Source organism: Microchirus variegatus (genome assembly GCF_963457635.1).
Source record: "Microchirus variegatus genome assembly, chromosome: 13".
In the NCBI taxonomy this organism is placed as follows: Eukaryota; Metazoa; Chordata; class Actinopteri; order Pleuronectiformes; family Soleidae; genus Microchirus; species Microchirus variegatus.
The window spans coordinates 14,969,876-14,991,285 of NC_139814.1; the positions used below are offsets into that span (position 1 = coordinate 14,969,876).

The following is a 21,410-nucleotide window of genomic DNA, read 5'->3' on the forward strand; positions in this document are numbered from 1 at the left end:
GCCTAAATCCCTTTATCGCTCCCCTCCTGAAAGCACCAAGGGGCTTAGGACGGGAGGGAAACGGAAAGGCCCGATTCAATCAACCTGTCACCAGATTGGCCTCTAATCCTGATTTACAAATATGCAAGCATCGCTTCTGTACGCCGCCACGATTTTCACAGTCCTCTGTCAGGTTATGAGAACGCTGGTTTTGGTTCGTATCGTCAAGTCCCAGCAACGCACAACAAGACAAATGCATCTGTTAATGTAGCCTCACTTTGAAGAGTTAGAGCCCAAGTTATTTACGTATATTGGTGTGTGTGTGTGTGCGCGCGCTCTTGTCTTTCTATGCTTGTGTGGACCACCCCCTGGAAAAACACCTTTTTTTGTGGGGACAGCTTTCCTTGTGGGGACATTGTGCCAGGTCCCAACAAGGAAATGTGGTAAAGTCATGTATATGTGTGTGTGCACGCTCTTGTCTTTCTATGCTTGTGTGGACCACCCCCTGGAAAAACACTTTTTTTGTGGGGACATTTTTCCTTTTGGGGACAATATGCCCGGTCCCAGCAAGGAAATGTGGTAAAGACATATATGTGTGTGTGTGTGTGTGTGTGAGAGAGAGAGAGAGAGAGAGAGAGAGATTTTATTTAGCTAAAAGTAATTTTCAGTGAATCACACTTTCTTTAGAATCCTTTAAAACAAATAATATATGAAAACAAACGCTGTATTTTCTGCATTGGGAACATTATTAATGTACACAGCTGTACTATAAATCCAGGTATGCACTGTACGCACATACACATATGTACTGTGCATAATGAGTGAATTCCATTGACACTGTTGTCATCTCCACCACCCTCTATGTTTCTTTTTCCTCTCACACACTCACACTCTCTCTCTCCTCCTCATCTGTGGTGCTGTTTCCCAGGGAGACTGCTCGCAAGGTTAATGTTATATAACGCTTGTTAGGGATTCACTCAGTGGCATGCACGCCTCACACGCAAACAGTGTGCCGTCCCGTGGGACTGTAACCTGTAAGAGAAAGCCTGCTTGTCACGTCTATTTATAGGCACAATTGGAACACATCCGTGAACAAAAAATGTTTAAAAAAACCCCAAAGAAAACGCAGCCTCATCAATATGGGGGTTGTGGTTCATTGTAATGACAGATGAGAATGGCTAGAGTATTTGCTAGTGTGAAGGTGTCTGTACACACACACACACACACACACACAGCAATCAACATTATTGAGATTTCCCGACGTGCGCAGGAACAAAGCAGCTGTCATCAGTCAGTCAAATGACAGGCCTGACTGAAAACAGGATTAGGCCTCTGCCTGTAACCTTCTGAGCTCAGGTGTTTTTATTACACAGCCAGATAAACACAGCCGCTTTTTCTTATACTGAATTCCTGCTTGCAGCCTGAAGGATTGAAGGTTGTAATCTGTGCTTGGACATTTTTTACAGTTTCTTCTTCTTCGTTACCAATAACGATGCCGTGATGTAGAGAATCCTGTTGCACAGGGCATGTAAGTGTATGGGAGGAAGCCAGTGGAGGGCTTGTCATCAAGCTGCGTCACAACCATTTGTCACACTAGTTTGTGCATTTCTGCAGGGTTATTTGCCTGGAGATTGATATTGCTACTGTTTGTAGTATAGAGGAAGAGATTTGTGTAGTGTAGATATACTGCACATGCTCAAAGCACAGATAGACGATAGATTGATGGACAAAAAGCACCTGCTGACACTCCCTGATACTATATCTGTGACACTACTAAACCCTTTAACACTGAGTGTATCGCTCACGGCACGTTTGCGCAAGCGCACTTCGCACTACCGTAATTACTTGACGGTTTGCGCTAACGGAAAAAAATCCAGCGGTTTCTGAAAGCTGAGACGTTGCACGTCAAAGTCAACGTGGTTATTACGGTAATTCAATGGCGTGGTTTTGCACATTGAGACAAAGACTCACAGTTTAATTTTTATTGTAAATGTGTTTTATACTGTTCAGATTTAACAAGCAAAATCAAGTGGTCGTGTACAACTGCAGTGTTTTTTCTAAATGAACAGTATTTTCACATGCACTGAATTAAAGGACAATCTCGTTTACTTTTATGGTTAAATTAAAAAGTCCAGACTGACATTTTGAGGGTTAGGTGTTAAAGGGTTAAACACACACACATAAGCCGTCACACCCTCCATTGCTAAAGGGGGCATCACACTGTGAACATGTCTGGAAATTATGTCTCCATTCATCTCTTAACAGGACGATAGCTCAGGTGAATTGAATTCATATACATGTATGTACTGTACATTTAACAATGCTCCAGTGCAGAGCAAACACTGTACATGACCCTGAGCCCTCTGTGACACACACACACAAAGACAGATAGCTGTTATATAAGCAGTGGAATAGGCATCAGACGATTCTTCACTCTGTCATATCCACCCCTGAAGACTGACGGGGTAAACCCTCAACTGCCTCAGGTCATCGCTTCATCTTAATTGGATGATTTATTTATTTTTTGTCATGTGTCTCACATGAACAAACAAACTCTTTTTTTTGTGCTGATTTTCTGTCTGAGCTCTAGCATCTACAGTGCAGCTCTGAGACTATAATTTTATCCTTCATGCGTGGGTGTGTATACTGTTGTGTGTGTGTGTGTGTGCGTATGCTCAGATGTGGAGCTGGATTATACTTCTCCTCTCTATTTGCTGCCGGGGATTCCCAGGCTGTCCCAGACAATGGAGGATGTTTTTGTTGCGGTAAAGCCGCTCTGTCCTCTTTTCCGTCTTAGAGGAGGAATCACAAAATCAAACCATTAAAAATCCCCCATGTGACAAAAGCTATTTTTCTCTTCCCTGAGAGGTTATTGTTGTATGGACTGTCGTGCAGCACAGCTTCGTGTCCTGTCTCTATGTGCATGTCTTGTCCCAGCTTGTTTGCAGTTATCGTTGTCTCAGCCAGGCTTCTTAGATCAACGCTCAACACAACAGGACAGTGAAGCTTGTCCATGACCACCAAGCCAATTGTTTCTCAAGAGCAAAACCTGGTTATATTGATCTGCTGTGGCCTCCCTGTTGTTTCACCTCAGCAAGCAGTATATTAGAGGGCCTGTTTGTACAGGAGTGAGTGATGTACAGTGATTTAGAGTTTCCTCCTGGGTACCAGAGGAGGACGAGGAGATTATGACAGTAGACATTTAGAGACATGAGGGAAATAAAGCTCAGATTCCTGCAATTTTCTTTTAAGACGCCTGCAATTATGTAAAACGTGGGTCAGCAAGTAAATGTGGCTGAGGGCCAATTTTATCATAAGCAGTTGAGTATTGGATCAAAACATCACGTCTTCATCAGGTAAAGTGCTTTAAAACGTCTTCAGTCGGAAAACAAAAACCCATGTTTGCTGCCTTAAGCTAACATTAATGTGGATGTTGTCGGCAACTAACGATTATTTTCGTAATTGATTAATCTGTCGATTAATTTCTCGATTAATCGATTAATCATTTGGTCCATAAAATGACAGATGTTAAAAAACGTTGATCAGTGTTTGTCGAACGTGGAAATGACGATGTTCTCGCGTGTCTTATTTTTGTCCACAAACCAAAATGATTCAGTTTTAATGATCTCTTTGCAAAGAAATGAAGAAAATATTCCCATTTAAGAAGCTAAAACAATCAGAAATCTTGTTTTAATAATTGAAAAAGCTTCAAACCGATTATCGATTTCCAAAATAGTTGACGATTAAGTTAGTAATTGATGAAATTGATGAATAATCTTTTCATTTTTCAGCTCTAGTTGTCTTTAATCATCTTGTTACAAAGTCAAATGTTTGTGACATACGTGTACGTACTTGTACTGTTAATATTTATTGTCCGTGACAACAGCAGTGTTTTTTATTTTAATTTTTCAAACCAAACATTTAGTTTAGGTTAACTGTCAATTCTAGCAACATAATCTATTTGAATATATGTTTTTCAGAATAAAAAAAAGAGTTTTTGTGAGCCAGTGTTGGCCCATGGGCCGCCAATTGCTGACCACTAATGTAAAATAATGTTTTACAATTTCTTGAAGCAGTGTGAATAGAAACAGTACTGACTGTTGTGCTAATCTTGAACAAGTTAGCCAAGTTACCTGCTCTAAGTGCTCTCACAGCACTTTGATATGCTGCAGGTAACTTGTAAAGAAATCCATCTTTTCAGTAGAAAACACTAAAACTGTGGCACAGTGAATGGTGGAAGTTTGTAGCTTTGCCGTTAGTTCAGCCTGAATCTGAAGTTTTCCCCAAGACTCGTATAATAAATTATGTAGTTAATAAAACTCATTATGAAAATGTTCACAGAATGAAAATAGTTTTCATTCCTATGGCTCAATACATGGTTTGTCAGGCTCAAGGTTGCCTTCCAGTGCTTCACGAAACTCGACAGGTGAAGAATTTTTCATGCCATTTTACTGCAAGGTCAATCAGTTAACATTATAAATAATGTGTATTCATGCAACTCTCCAACCTGTCAATGAGGGAATTTCAAACCTTACGGACACCTATTTCAAGAAAAAAAGTTTGGGTGACGTTAGGAGCAGTTACACAGAGAAACTTTTAGATCACTGAGACAGAGGTGGAACTGATGACATTGATAATGGCTGCAGTCCCTTTAGATTCCTCTGTGCCGGGAACCCAGTATTTGCCATGTCTGTCAGGAACAACTCACAATCTGAGGGTTTTCTGTGTGGGGGTTAAATGTTTCTCATGTACTTGTGTTTACTCCAAATTTCTCCGATTACATGCAAGTTAGGTTAAGTGGAGGCCCTAAGGTGTTGTCACAAACATGTTGGTGTATTTAGACCTGAAGGAATTGATGTTGTTTATTGCTCAACATCACTTTCAGTTTTATTTTTGAATGGAATCGCCCCTCACACCTTGCAGCTGGTATATGATTAATGATCTGTATTTATATATATATATATATATATATATATATATATATATATATATATACATATATATGTACAGGATATATTGTAGTTTTGATGACTAGTTTTACACTGTATTGTCTGTTTAAAGTACATTCTCTAACAGTCGTATGAAGGTTGTAGAAAAGGTTGTGACAAAGTAACGTTCTGGGAACCAAAATGTGCAACCAAAAACTATAGTTGGGGCAAAGTTAGGAAAAAATTCCGTTGCAACCATAGGAGAACCTACTGGGGGAACATTCAGGGAACGTTCCCGAAAACAATAGGTAGCATTGCCAGAATGTTCTGGGAATCAACAATTGTTAGCTGGGTCTGTCATCTAAGTCAAAGTCTTCTTCTGTAGTTGGCTGTAGGCGACTTGACCTGTTGAATTGAGTTGAAGATGTTTAGACCTGGGAATTTAACCCACAACCTTCACAAAACGACTCACTCTACCCATGAGCTACAGTCATGTATGGTCAAATATCCTCTCCAATACACCCACAAACACACGTCCTATCTTAAATTTAGTGAAATTAAAGAAAGAATATATAATTTGTAGCATTGAATTGAATGCCCCTCCCCCTCCGATAACCACACATAAATGCTGATATCGCAGTTCCTGAACACTCTAAGATCAGCTCAAGTATGTTTCATTGACATTGACACATTGTAAATTGAACTGTGTTCATATGCTGTCTCTCTCTCTCTCTCTCTCTCTCTCTCTCTCTCTCTCTCTCTCTCTCTCTCTCTCCCTCCCTCTCTCTCTCTCTCTCTCTCTCTCTTTTTCTCTCGCTCTCTACTGTTGTTTTCTCAGGTGAGGAATGACCTGACTAATGAGCTGGAGAAAGCCGACATTCAGATAGCAGATACAGAGAGTTTCTCCAATGACCCCTGTGTCAATGTCAAGAAGCTAAAGGTAAGTTATTCAGCTTGGGCACTACATAGTTATTTTCCCTCTTACCAAAAGAAAAATCCAGAATCATTCAAGGTCTCAGTCAGTGTCTTGTCAGATCCACAAAAAGAGCTCAGAGCAGATTTTGGTTGAAACTGTTTATACGGTCTCTCTGTATCTATGTAATGCTGCACAATGAATAATTTATCCAAGCATTGTCTCTCACTTTGACTAAGCGGCGCGGGAAAATTGTCAATGAGATGAGTGGAGTCTAAATGACGACACTGTAATGGCTGAGGGGGTCTGCACAGTGACCTCTAATGACCCGCTCTGACTAATGGATGTTTGATGGGCATTTATACGTATAAATACACATACAGTAGACTCATGCACACTGGATTTCATCATTTCCCCACAGTCTCCTCTCAAATGACATGAGTCAGAATTGAAATTATAATGTTCAAGCCAGTATTGAGATATTGGACCTGTCTTCACACACTTTACTCTTGGATTTAACATATAACTCAATGGTTAAACAGATAAAGAAAACAAAGCATTAAATGCAAGTGTGATGGTGGAAAATATCCAAGACGAAACCTTGTCAGAAAGTGACTTACATGACAGTGAGAGAGCGTGTTCCAAATGAAGAGAATGGTGTGAGATTAATAAAAAAAAAAAGAAGTACAGCTTGTGATTTGTGATCTGACGTGTGCAACAGGAAGATGACGAGACAAAAGAGCAAAGGGAAAGGAAACGGGGAGATAAGCCGTGCTTCTTAAAATATACACACAACTCAGCATGTTGTGGGTTGGCGTTTTGATTTTAAGCTGACACCGTCCTTCCTTGATCAACTCTAAATATGCAAATCACAGTGTCAACTCAAAAGATGCGACACCCCGTAGTGGTAGCACTCTACGTTCCTCTTGGATCTGTTTCCTGTTTGTTACTGGGCAGCGTGACAAAAATGTTGTCGGCAACCAAAGACCACCAATGACTGCAGTCATTAGTATCAGTCAAATGCAGTCTTTTTCAGATCGTTAAGGGAACTCAATTCAGTCAAAACACCACATGATAGAATAAATAAATACATTAAACATCAAAATCAAGACCAGAACGCTTTATTATTCCTTATAAGTAAAATATTTATGACAACTTCTGCGTTTTTGATAAAGATGGAGCACAATTTGAACCGTTTCCTAGCTTTAATTTTTATTCCATCTTATCTCCATGAGTTGTGTGTTTCTAGAGGACTAAGCTTTAAACGATGGATAAAAAGTTTTTCCAGCACCTTAACACATCATTTCATTGTTAGGGGAGCACCTGTAGAGTAATCCACAGCCTTGTTTATTAAACCTCTACAATAGGCTCTTTACATCAACCAGGACAATAACATTCTGTTTCACTATTAAAACACTCTCCTGTGGTGCAACTTTAGCAACTTTTCATTATGACTATCGGTGCGTTCTGATATTACCTAGCTGACTTTTATTTTGAAAGCGGCAGCCTGGTAATTCCATCTGAGCTATCGATACCCGATTTGAGCTCATAAAAGCGTGTATGACATTTATTACTCACCTGGGATCAATTAGCGATCAAATGCACGCGCGTTTTGCCGCACAGTAATCATCTCAACCAGACCGAGCGACTGTTTTAGTGGGTAGAAGTAGCAATGCATCGCCCAGTCTACAAATCACATCTCCGCCAAGCTCATAAAAGACCATCATTAGTAACAGTGTTTGTATGTGTGCGCGCTTAATAAGCCTTAACAGTGTGTGATTGGACTGATGAGGTACAATATTGCGAAAACCATTACCACATTTAAATCACCATGGTAGAGTTACAAACAATCCTGACGGAGATAAAGCAGTGAAGGAAGCCCCTAACGGTGCTTTCTTTGAGGCCAATTAGTGTAATAATTACATAAGAGCTTGGGCAACAAAGGTAGTTTGGGCGCCTGCGTTGCCCTCGCCTGTCCTCAATGTATAAACAGTGTATGTAACACAGTCATGCATGCCCTTGCCCAGAAGTACACAGTTGTTTTTATGTTATTGCCAGACAGGATGGAATTTATACTCAGACTTTGGTCCTTGGTTTAACTGGAGTCATTTGGGTTAAGTGCCTTTCCTCCAGGGAAGAGCAGGGTTATTGAATAGCCACTGTTACACAAACACACACACACACAGAGGTTTGTGCAACTATTCTTCTAAGAACGTGTATTTGTACAGGCTAAACAAAGGGTTATTCCCCAAAGGTTGACTTAGCCAGAATTCAAAATTTAAGCTGAGGACACACTGCACAACTTTCACAGTCGTTACCAACTGAACTTTGAAAATACTTGGAGTTCACAGTAACTAAAAGACAGTTCAAACCAACTGAAGCATACTGAATGCATAAAAACGCTCACACAAGCTCTCGCTAGAGAAACCATGTCTACAAGAGCGACGGTTGCAAGGCTAAACATACATCGCCATTGTTGTTTTGATATTCCCGCTACTTCCTGTCGCCTTCGTCTTCTGGCGCTGTGTTGAAATTCAAACGTGTTTGATTGACTGCGACTGAGGTCGAGTTGGGTCCGTTGCCCTCACACACTTTCTGATTTCTGTGCCAATTAGCCATGCCGACTGTCCCCAACTAGTGCCGACTGTTGTAGAGTCCGCCCAACTGTGAATCGTGGGTAAAATCGGTCGAAAAAATCTTGCTTGCTTGCTTACTAACTTAACTAATTCCTCAAAAATTTGCTTTTGCCTCATGAGGACCAGTATTTGTGTCCCCATGAAGACTACTGGTTGTGACGAGATCAGTGGTTGTAACACACACAAACGTATACCTTTCTTTGTTACCTTCTTACACATGTACACACACATTGTGATGCTGCCATTGCCACTGTGGTATAACAATAAGAACTTTGGAAAAATCCAGCATGCTCTCTGGGTCCCATGATTGAGCTCAAATGTTGGGAAACACCTTGAATATTGTGTCAAGGGATTTCCAAGTCAATCTGATTTGATCTTTTTTTTTGAGGCCTTTATGATATCACATAGGATTTAATTTAACGCATATTGCTCTACCATGATAGTTTAAAGTTTCTGTTTCATGTAATATGAGGAGGCTGTTGTAGCTCTCGGCTTGCTGCCCTGTCAAACAATGCTGCGGGAACACACACACATAGAAGGAAGGGGGTGGGGGTTGTGTGTGCTATGGACGCTTAGGTGGCCATTTTTAACTCAGGCTTTGCAAAAGGTAAGTATGTCTTTCACAAAGCACTTAAAGAATGTGCATTTCAATGGCAATTTCAAATATTTCAAGGGTATTTTGCTGCGTTCAACTGTTCTTTGTATTTGTGTGAGTGTAGGGCTGTGCTTGTATTTGTACCCTACATCTTCATTTGCACAGTAAATAACAGACTGTTGGCTCCAGTGAAACATGCCGCTGTTCTACTCAAGCAATCTGAATTATTTACCGAGTCAACACCACGTGGTCCGAATACCCATGTAAATTTGTGCTCTCCAGCCCGACTGGCAAGGAACGCAATTCAGCCTGCTGACACTAATGTTTGTGTTGTTATGAATGGACACGTCACTCAGCCACAGTTTTGCACCATACTTTTCAGTTTCTGATGAGGAATGAAAATACTTTCTTATAGGTCCTATATTATGCAACTTTTTAATAATTTAAATCCTTATATTTGGGACTCTGGAGGCCCTATCAGTCGGCAAAGTGTGAAAAAACTGACTCATGTTTTTGTGGTCCTCCTCAGTCTAAGTACAGGAGATAAAACACGCTAGGTTGACTTCCACACTCCTTGGGACGTCACAATGCGCTAAATTCCTGGAATTGTTGTCTCGTGGAGCTCCGCTTTGTCCGTAAAACACACGAGAGTGCTAGCGAGGGCAACGGCATCCGAAAACCGGAAGTCCGCGAAGTCGGCCAAAAGTTCTATTCTTGGCTCCACAGTGCAGCACAGAGTCCTATACAAACTTCCAGCCTCAGAGGATTTATCTGTCCAGTGGATACATGTTATATATGATGGCAATGTGCCTGCTAGAGCCTGCAAATGATCACTTTTCCAAATGCTAACTGCTGTCACAGACATGTTCATTAGGACACCGGGGAACTAAGTTAACTTGGAGAAATAGGGTATAATATGAGACTTTTAAGATAAGTGTGTTACACCTCATTATGTGTACAAGATTATGATATTTTATTATCTGTTTTTTTTTTCAGGACAATGATGTCCGGATCATCATCGGTCAGTTTGATGAGCACCTGGCCTCCAAAGTCTTCTGCTGTGTAAGTGCTCATGGATCTGTTTTCCCAATGCCTTGTGTCCACATGTCTTTCCTGCTTATACTGCTTTTGTTTTGGTGCAGCGCTGCTGTACAGACAAGACTGGGATGTGATATGATTTGATTGACAGGGTAATGATGTGAATATGTACAGTAATAGTAGTCTGGAAATGTGTGACATTATTGGCTGACATTTGTGTTCAAAGCTGAAATTAATCTTGCTCAGAGGAAATTTCGCACTTAACTATTTCACGAAACAAAATCCAAACTTTAGATGGTTTAAGTCCTCATTTCAAGTTTCCCCCCCTTGAGGCTCAGTTCAACAGTCATTTTGAAAAGGTTATTTGGCACGAGATTCAAACTTTTAGGAAACACAGCAATTCACATCACGTCAAATTGGCTACACATTTTCAACCTTTCATTTCGTCTTTTACCCCCAGGCGTATAACTTGAACATGTTTGGCAGTAAATATCAGTGGATTATTCCCGGATGGTATCAGGGCAACTGGTGGGAGCAGGCCAACGCCACCAACTGCACCACAGATAAGCTGCTCACAGCCATGAAGGGGTACATCAGTGTGGACTTTGAGCCGCTCAGTGCTCGGCAGATCAAGGGCATCTCTGGCAGGGTGAGTATCGCACACTGTTACACACCCAATGAACATACTCGGGGTTAAAAGGTGGAGATGAGAACTCATAAAGAAACAATCATGTACTGTTAAAGTGAGGTAAAAAATTCATTTGTGCAGTATGATAGCCTGAAGTAAATACGTGACCTATTTAGATTCTGTTTTTCTCAAAAGGTGCACATTTCGTAATCCAATTTTCTCTCTTTTTTGTAGTACTTCTTTGTAATCCGTGTTTGGCCGTGAAGAGCACCTGTTATTGTATCAAAGACCAGTTTTCCTGTTGCTGTTTTAAGAAGTATCTCGGGAGACAGTAGACATCTTCGTTGCATCCATTTGAGCCGGAGAACTCAATGAAAATCAATCATAGGTTTTGTTTTCACACCATCAATGCTGCATTTATCCCCAGATAGACATATTTCCTGTAATTCTGTGTCTAAAAGTGTGTGGGAAATGATGACAATGAATTTGGAAAAATAATGAACTTCTCAAAAAAGACAAACTCTCACAAAGTCTTTATTTCTCAAATCGATTTCTTCTCTGTCCCCCATTCAGACCCCTCAAGAATATGAAACGGAATACACCCGAAAGCTTCAGCAGAAAGGCGCAGAGTCCAGTAAATTTCACGGCTTCGCCTACGATGGGATCTGGGTCATTGCTAAAACCTTGACTCGAGTCAGGGAAGTGCTGCGGATAAAACAGAGGCAAAACGGCTACCACAACTTCACCGTAGACGACCGCGAAGTGGGAAAGATGGTGCTGGACGTCATGAACGAGACCAACTTCTATGGTGTTACAGTAAGAAATTGATTTCTATCTTCTATAGCTATACAGCTATAAGGGCCCCATACATTTAGCAGTGTACCACAAGAATAATCCACACACTTATAATATATATATGAACATTTTCATGTACATGCAGGTAAAATATTGTCAACAATTATTGATCGGGGAATATACAGCGAGTAGTTGGGTGAAACACATTTATTACAATATTACAGCACATGAACAGACAAAAACATGGTTTAAAGCAAAACAATCAAAGCAATGTGGAGTCATTTTACTTATTTTAATTTGATAATAGTACAACTGACTCATATTATACCATGTACAGTAGATGTGTGTACAGATTAATCACCCAAACAATGCTACTGAGGTGAAAAAAATATAAGAGTATAAAAATACTACTACAAACACTGACAGTGCTCCAGAGATTATGACCATAACCATACATGGATGACAACAAACTATACATAACCAGAGATGACACTTAAGAACGGTAACAGAATATGAAAAAAATGAAAATGTTCAAGTCATAGTTTTGAGTTTCAGTTAAAGGCGTCATATGTGAATGTGGCCAAAAATGGTTACTACACTCAAATTCAAAATACCGAGGTCTTTTAGGCTTCGTTTTCTCCGCCATGGTAGCTCAGACGTAACTGGCAACCTGTGGTTGCTCGGCAGCTGAGACTCTACTGACTGCAATGATTGGTAGACGGCGGTAGGTGGCGCCACATGCCAAAACATACATAACATAAACATGATTTGCGGTCTGTAAAAGTTTTTTTTTGATATATATATATGAATATTTTGGCTGTAATGTTGTTGTTGGTGAGTTCAGTTTGTTATATGAACATTATTCCTGAGTCTCTGTGACATATTAGGGGGATTTTATGGCCAGTTGCTTTAGATTTATTACATAATGCACCTTTAATGTTTTTATTTCAGATTATTCCAGGTCTGCTGATTTTTCACTGAAAATGATGACTGACCATATGTTGTCTCAGGTTTTTGCTGGTTTACAGAATATGGCAGGACACGAGAGAGAGAGAGACAATAATACATAGTTACAGATTCCTCTACAGTGTAGATGTCAGCAGAATGAGAAAACAAAAGAAAATAGCCTTGGAGAAAGTCAGCACAGGCTCCTGACTTGTATTATCGTGAGACCCTCTTGGGGGAGGGAGTACTACTCCTGGGGATTTGCTGTACAGTATGTGTGTTGCAGTGCTGTAGTAAATTCTTCAAGTCATCATTCCTCCTCTCTTGCCTCTCTGTGCACAAAGCCACTCAGGGCTGCTGATCAGGATCAGGCTGACATTGAGGCTCTCTTTTGAATTTCAGGGAAAAACACCAGTGAATGGCCATGTAACTACTACAAGTCATTAAATGTTTAATCAAGGCATGCAAAAGATGAACAAGTACTTCTATGCTGTTTGGAAGTTGCTTGAATTTTTTCCCCCTTCTTTATATTTCTATAGACTCAAATCGGTTCTACACATGTAGCCATCATGAGCGAGGCAACATCATTCAAGTGACAGACTTTCCAGTAAAAACTAAGATTTTCTGTAGTCAGCAGATAAACAATTCATTGAAATGCTTAAATTGAAAGTTCTTCGGTTTAATACTTAAACAGAATGAGCCAGAAATAAAGCAGAAGTTACGTAAAGATTAGTTTAACCAGCTCCAAAGTTTTCTGACATTCACTATCCTCAGAAAAACAAATTAAATACACATGTGGTAAACAAATGTGCTGTTTAAAGACAACGCTGCTGCAGATTAGAATGATTTTTTTTTCTCTTTTATAGCCGTTCTTTTAAGGGATTACATGAAATGAGATCAGAAGCATTTTCTTATGCGGCGCACATGCACACGGAAAACTTCCACCCACACGCGTTAAACAAAGACATAGGAAGGCAATTTTGCTTCGGCGCTGTTCCACGCCGCACACATCTTTCATGCTATTTTTGAAGTCAGATTTCAAAAGCAGCTATTATGCAGTTTGCTTCTGAACTGCACTTCAAACTTGCACTGGGTTTCCAATAAAAATTAATCCCCGTACATGCACCAGGGAAGTGGCAAATTCTGGCTGTTAATCTTTGCTGTGTGTGTGTGTGTGTTTGTTTGGTCATGTGTGAACGTACCTCGTCTTGAGCCTCGTGTCTTTCCTGTTGTCACGTTTCCCCCCCCCCACCCCCCCTTGCTTTGTGTTTGCAGTGTGCACACACACATTTCGTGGGCTCGCACTAATTCCGCCCTGTGCTGATTTCAGTCCTGCTGCTGAATCAGTGGCGGAGGCAGCTGCAGCAGCAGGAGAGTGATCATCAAGGGTCCACAGTATTGATCCGGCTGCTGCCAGGGCTACCGAGAAGGCTGACATTAGCTGGGAGGGATTTAAAGAGCGAAGATAGCCCCTAAAACCACAGGATGATGTACACTCAAATTCACCAGGGAGGGTCGGCTGGGGAGTGACCGGGGGGATGACTGGTGTGTAGGATTCGGTGTGTGTGTCACTGTTTTTGTTGTCTGTGGTCTGTGTTACATTTACAGCCACCTTGTCCTTATTTTCAAACCTTGAAAACCCAGAGGATGTCACACCTGCAGCCCACAGTCTGACAACTCATTTGACCCTCACACCCTTGTCACTGACGGTGTCCTCGCCTCCACGGTGATACCTGCCCTTCCCTCTAGTCTCACCTCATACTTTGAATATAGAAAGGGAGAAAAAAAAAGATCTCTGTCCTGTCTGTGTCAGTAGATTCAGATTAGGTTGACCACACACATTCATCACAGTTATTTATTTGACTTTTTGGTCAGCGGGGGGTTCGTTTAATCTCAGCGGCACAGACATTTAGTTCCAATTACGGCTGTCAAATCCAGTGCTTCTGCGTTATGTTTGATCTACCTGGCATATTCTACACACCGTTTACACCCGAGAGAACAATTGGGAGGCTGTTAAAATAACTACACACCATTTCACCAAAGTGTGTGATCGCTTCGATTTCTGTGCACTCTTAGAAATAAGGGTTCCAAAAGGGTTCTTCTATAAGGGCTGAGGTTCTACCTGGAACCATTTGCTTCTGAAAAACCCTTTACAGAAGAAAGGGAAAGGGTTATTGGTAACACTAATGGTTCCAGTAAGAACCATTTTGATCCAAAGAACCCTTTAAAAACCCATTTCCTGAATAAATGATTTTAAAAGGGTTCTTGATGGAACCCTCCAAAAGGGTTCCAGGTGGAATCTTTATTTAAAAAAGTTCTACCTGGAGCCAAAAAGGGTTCTCCTATGAAGACAAGCCGAAGAACTTTATATGGTTCTACTTAGCACTTTTATTTCTAAGAGTGTCAGGAAAGGATGTTGGCAATAGGGCTGCTCAATTATGGGGAAAATGATAATTCAATGATTATTTGGATCGAAGTTGAAATCACAATTCAAACGCTTCAATTAATTATTTTTAAAAAAAGTTACTTTGAGCATGGAATTTTGAATTTACCTTGAGATAACTATAAATTATTGTATATTATATATATATAACACTTTATATTAAGGAACACATATTCACCAATAACTAGGTGCTTACTAACACATAGTATGTGTTAGTAAGCACCTAGTTATTGGTGAATATAATATGAATATAATATATCACGTAATATAATGAATTAGGCACATATTAACACCTTATTCTACATAACCTTATTCAACGTCTATTATGACATTTGTCATAATAGAGGTTGTCCCAATGGCGTAACTGCAAGAGCAGTGTGTGACGAGAGGCACTTGTTAGCAACAGATCACATGGGTAACAACATCATCATGTGGGGATAATATGAAACCATTATTAGGTGCGTACACACGGCACATGGACACCCTGAGACAAACATCAAAGATGCCACACAAAGACCGGGATTCAAACGGAGGGGAGGGATCCTGCTCTGCTACTTCAAAGCTCACCATCTTTATAAAGGCAAAATTGGCTCCAGTCTCTCCCCCCAGCTCTCTTTTAATCAAGCAATGCAAATGATCTATCTATCTATCTATCTATCTATCTATCTATCTATCTATCTATCTATCTATCTATCTATCTATCTATCTATCTATCTATCTATCTATCTATCTATGCTGAATGAATTGAACAATCTTAGGAGATGAAAAGAAAAAGAGGGAAAGAGAAAGAAAGAATAGATAGATAAAGATAAAGTGACAGAAGCCAAATTGTTGTGAATATGACTGAAAACATTGCCACTTAGTTGATTTGTTTTTTGTTTTCCTTGTCTGCTTTTGCCAGACTCTGCCTGGCTGGAATTTGCTTAGTGGAAATCTGTTTCTTTGTTACTTTTTTTTCCCGCCATCACTTACGGACTCTATTTGACTGATAAACATACCCCGAGACAAATTAAACATCTGGGACTAAAATGTGGAGTGTAGCCGGGCACTGACCTTCTGCAGAGTGGTTCTGGCCAAATGTGAGTCTCACTGAAAGAACTGCCTCTTAAATACCATCTGAGCGCAGTTTGAACACGGCTTTCTTTGATAGTGTTCCAAGGATATTAGCAAATGAATTGACTGAAAAACAGTTTTCTTTGCCAGGTGGCAAAATGTATCTATAAATGGACACATTTTATCCACATCTACTCAAATGAGATGCATTGTGTAGAAGGGGAGATTCTGCCCTTTGTCCTCAAATGCACACCTACGGTCAATATAGATTGACCAATTTACCTAATCCCCATGTTGCATGTTTTTGCAATATGTGGGAGGAAGCAGGAGAACCCGGAGAAAACCCACGCACACTCCTGCAAGGACCTGCAAACTCCATGCAGAAAGACCCTTGTTCCTTTATTGCTCATGTTAAAGCTTATTTAAGAATTAAGAATGATTTATTTTGTGTCTTCTTTTTTTCAGGGTCAAGTCATGTTTCGGAACGGAGAGAGGATGGGCACGATCAAATTCAACCAGTTTCAAGGTATGTGGGACAGTCGTTCTCCTACTACACCCCATAACCAAAGTTTAATTAACACTCATACCTGACTGATTCTTCACAGACGACAAAAAGTCTGCGATCAGTCTAGACAGAAACACTGATTTATCAAAAACTTGACAAAACACCAGATAATGGTTGACCTGTACAATAGACAAACTAAATAAAGCCTGGCTTGGCACATGTCCATGTGTATTTTCGTCGTACTCGTCAGGGCATCTACTGGTGAAAACTAATGGCGTGTTTCCACCGGCTTGACTCGCCTCGGCACAGCACCGTTTCCACTAATAATAGTACCTGGCACCAGGTACTTTTTTAGTACCTGCTCTGGCGAGGTTCCAAGTAAGATGATTAGGTACTATGCGTGACGTCGCGGCAGACTGATCGGTCAGAGTGTCGTCACTGGAAGAGTCATGAGCGTGACGTCTGACACAAGAATCAAGCCGAACAATGTTGAACTGTAAAAAAAAACGTAAAAATCCCAAAAAAAACGTGAGTTAATAACATTTACCAGGGAAATGTCTAAAATCTTAAAAGTCACATAGAGTGGTCCTGTTGCACATAAATGTTAGTTATCGAGGTCTACTTACATATATTAACTTTTTTTTATGGTCAAAAACCTCCTAGTTGCTGTAAACGAGCCGATTGAAATCCTCTTTTCTGACGCTGTTCGTCAGCCGCGATGTTTCAGAGTGAACTTTCACCCCCAGAAGACAGAGTCTTGTGATTGGTCAGAAGCACAGCTCCCCCCTCTGGAACGGTGGATGCACTGCTCCTCATTATCAAAACATTGTTTTAACAGTGTTTAAAAATAGCTTCGTCACGACTCCCCGCCGCAGTCCCTTTTATGACTTTGACCCGGAGTCAGACCCAGAGTCAGAAGACACTGTCGCTCGTGAAACACCTCCACAACGGACGTTATTCTTCTTCTGCGGTTCAATGTACGCAACCGGATGTGCCCGGACTAGTGCCCGGAGCAGGACGATCGGCTGTTCAGGAGAACCGCTGTTTACGTAACTATTACGGGATTTTCAGATTACAATAAACACAGTGTTCTCAGCAATGGCTGAACTGTTTGTTTCGAAACTTCAGGGCTTCATAAACAAGGTAATGACGCTGATACACACAGAACTTTAATGTTTCTGGTGTCAACTGCTTTACAACTCACAAGTCACTCGTTTGTGTCTGTGATTCACGTAAAACGGTATGGGATGCACGTTTCTATCATTTTGATAGCTTTAGGTGACCTTACATAACCACTGCAGTTTGTTTACATCCAAACTATGAATAAAGAACTTTGTTTTTCCATATTCACAGTCATCTCCTTCAATACAATTTTTTTTTCTTGCTCAGACTGCTGAGCTGGATTTACGATTATGGTCAAATTTAGTTGGATTCCAACCAAACGTATGGTTCAATGGAATCTGTGCTTGTTTCAGAAAATCGTGCAGGATTACCACAGTGTTTTGGAAAAGCTCATTTTCAAATTTCCACAAATCATAAGGCTGTCATGGTTGATGTGGTACCTGGTGCCTGTAATGGATTCTAACCAAGTGAGCTTAAGAAAAGCTTTTAGTAGATTAATTTCCACAGGAAAAAGGATGTGGAAAGATTTCAGGCTTATGAAGTCAAATGCTTTGTACACTTCTTTCTTTTTTTTGGCTTATTTGTTAGAGAAAATAAACATAATTCATTTTTAGAACATCTGACATTTCATCTTTGGTGCGGCAAGTCTTTTAGCCTTATTGCATATTCAGTCTTTGCCTGTGTGGGTGCAGGTGAGGTCTGCAGTGCTTTACTGTGAGTGCTGCTGATGAGATGTCTGCATAGATGGTGAGGGTTTAAATGTAAGTGCCTCAGCACTCTCTGTCCTCGTGTCCTCATAGCATCATCTTAAATTTGTCAGCTAGGTCTACTGAATGGCAGCAGAGATTGCATCTTCATGCAGGGGATTCCCGTCTCCTATGCTCCCCAGACTGTATGTAGCACGCTGCATGGTGCTGTTCAGGCCTGCTTGCCTAACCTTCTTATCTTCCCAACCGCAGAGGGGCTCGATCCCTCTGGCAGCTTACATCACACTCGCTGCATGTGTCTGTCTGCGTGTACGTGCGCGGGGCCGTGTTTTCTGTCTAAGTGCATGAGAGCGTTAGAGGGACGGAGAAGTATGCGGTTGCTGATGTGTCTGTTTACCACCACTGGTGAATACACAGTCCCTTTAATGTCTGCAAAAAGAGAACAACACTAATTATTGCTATGGATCGCTCTTTTAAGCCTAACTCACTATTATGATGTTTAAGGAAAATTGTAGGTTTTGCGCTGACATTGAATAATAGAAAACTACAATCTCCACGTGACAAATAAAGGAGCTGAATTTAAATACATATCTGTTCTAAATGGCTGGATTCTCTTTAAAAAAGTGAATCTTTGGCTTTACATAAATGTCTTGGAAAAGATTTATCTTGTGAATTGGGTCATGAAAGTTTGTCATCTTTAGAAAGCATGTCCTCATGTAGAAAGTTTGAGAATCTGTTTGGGTGAGAATGCACAGCTGGAGGAGTAATAACAGGCACCATTACCTTAACTAAGTGTTTGGATGGTGTCAAAATAGAAAAGAGTGGGTGACAGTTGTTAACCCTTAGTTCCCTTTACCCTTGCAGTAGGTATAACATGGACATCCTAGGTGTGTGTGTGTGTGTGTGTGTGTGTGCGCATACATCACATTTTCAGGCTTCTTTTTTTATAAGTGGGAGTAGTGATAATTGTGTGGTCACAAAAGTTGCAAAATGGCCCGTCTTTCCTTTTTTGTTCATAAAAATTAGCCTATATATAAAAATAACCTATTATCAAATTTACTTTTGGAGTACTTTTGAACCTATAGGTTGTGCTGGAGAAAAAAAAAGCCTATATAAGACACTCTACACTACACATTCTTATAGCCTCTGTATGTTTTAACATAGTAATGAGGAATAGCAGCCTAAATGCTCTGTGTTCTATGATGTTAAATATGAGCGCAGTGAGTTTATGTGTGTGTGAAACAGAGAAACAATAAGGGCCAGAGAGAAAAGAGAGAGGTTTGGCCTGGGAGGTCATGATGGCCCTTCGCAGCTGTCTCTCACTATCTCCTTTGAGCCTTATAATATTTGGTCAACGTCTTTAACCCTCACTCTTTCCCTAACTTGTCAGAAGTCTTGAAATCGTCACCCCTTTCACACACCAATAGTCTCAGCTGAGTGCAAAGGAGCGGAGGGACACCCCTGGCTTGAATATTTCAAGAGGCAGTGATACTCAACATGACCCTATCATCTGTTCTCAGCAGCTGATCCATCATTTCACCCTGTCGGATGATCATGGTCAAAGACCTCAATGGCTCTTTTTTTCCCACTGTCTCCCATGGGGATAAGAAATAGCTACCTGGGGTCTTGATTTGCTTTAACTGCCGACTTTAAATCACTGCACGTCCAGGCACGGTAAGGAACATGCACAAGGATCATACAGTGCTGTGTTAAAGTCTTGGGCCCTCCAGAAAATATGGGAAACATGTATGCCTGAAGGGTTCTAGCACGAGCCTGGTACCCTGATTAATGTAAATATCTGCTGTTAAAAAGGGTATATTATGGCAGATTTATTCATGTTTTAAGCACTACATACACGTGCTGTACGAGTTAAATTCATTGACAGCTCGCTAATTTGCTAAATGCTAAAGACCAACTTTTTTGTCGCATTAGTCTAATCCAAATGGCAATGATCACAGAACAGATGCGACGTGACGACAACAAAGCTGGTGATAGCAGCACTCTGGATATATCAGATATATAATTTAAAACATGTTTTTTTTTTTTTTTTAATCTAAACACATATCGTCTGTATTGAGCTGGAGGAATTCATTCAGTTCAGACACACACACACACAGTCGTCTGTGTTACTACTCCCTCACTGGAGTTCTTGACCACTCGCAGTGTTACTAAGCAACATTTATGCGAGTGAGTCTTGGGTGATGCAACAGGTGAGACATTTCCACCAGTTGTTTCACAGTATTTCACTTAATTACAGGTGGCAGCAGGTCCCAAGAAATAGGGCTTTGAAAAAGGAGATTGGGAAAAAACAGTGATCTAAATGTTCAGCTTATAATGTAGTGTGTGTTCGGAAAAAAAAAGAAACAGCCACCTTTTTCCTGACATGTTGATAAACCCTGGTGGGTGCACTTAAACTATACATTATTATCTTGCAGCGGATTCTCATGTAGGATCATTCTGGCAGAATAATGAGCCCATCCTCATCTGCAGCTGGGTTTCCCAGGTTTAGCACACAGCTAGTTGTTAGCATGTTGACTAATATTCAGTTGTCTTACTATCTGCTATTTTTAAAAGTTAAAAATAGCAAAATTCACAGCACAATTTTGGTCTCTTTGTCAGTGCAAAATAATGTGGTGGCCTGAATTTTGCCATGTTCTATCCATGTTGTCTTGTATTAGCTGAGATGGAACTGCAGAACTTGTGCAAAGTGAAGGTATCCATGCAGTCATAGCTCACCTACAAAATGCCTAATTCTTTCTCTATTGAGTCCAATTCCACTCTGACAAACATTTTTACATGTAGTCTCGTTGTAGTCGGAATAATACCGTATTTTTTTATTATTATTCTACTGTCATGTACTGATTAAATACTGATTGAGACAGAGCTTCCACACCTCTGACATGAAATACGTCCACAGCTTAAGGAAGACTTATTTTTATGGATAATACACACACCGTGGTCACTCCCTGTTTGAACGTCTGCCACCTGGCAAGCGGTACAGATCCATTAAATCCGCTACCAACAGACTAAGGAGCAGCTTTTATCCATGAGCTATGGCCTCCATGCCCAAACACACAATAGACACAAACATTATCATATATAAACCATATTGCATTTATACTA

General features: G+C 40.6%; 1 protein-coding gene across 1 annotated transcript in view; it reads left to right on the plus strand.

Annotated features, from left to right (window-relative positions):
- Nucleotides 1-21,410, plus strand: part of gabbr2 (gamma-aminobutyric acid (GABA) B receptor, 2) — a gene marked incomplete at both ends in the record, with an annotated part of 170,458 nt that overhangs the window by 86,846 nt on the left and 62,202 nt on the right. The window contains 5 exons of the mRNA XM_083899305.1: nt 5,746-5,847; nt 10,048-10,113; nt 10,550-10,738; nt 11,291-11,533; nt 16,419-16,479. Of these exons, the coding sequence (XP_083755431.1) occupies nt 5,746-5,847; nt 10,048-10,113; nt 10,550-10,738; nt 11,291-11,533; nt 16,419-16,479 (661 nt within the window). The remainder of the gene's footprint in view (nt 1-5,745; nt 5,848-10,047; nt 10,114-10,549; nt 10,739-11,290; nt 11,534-16,418; nt 16,480-21,410) is intronic.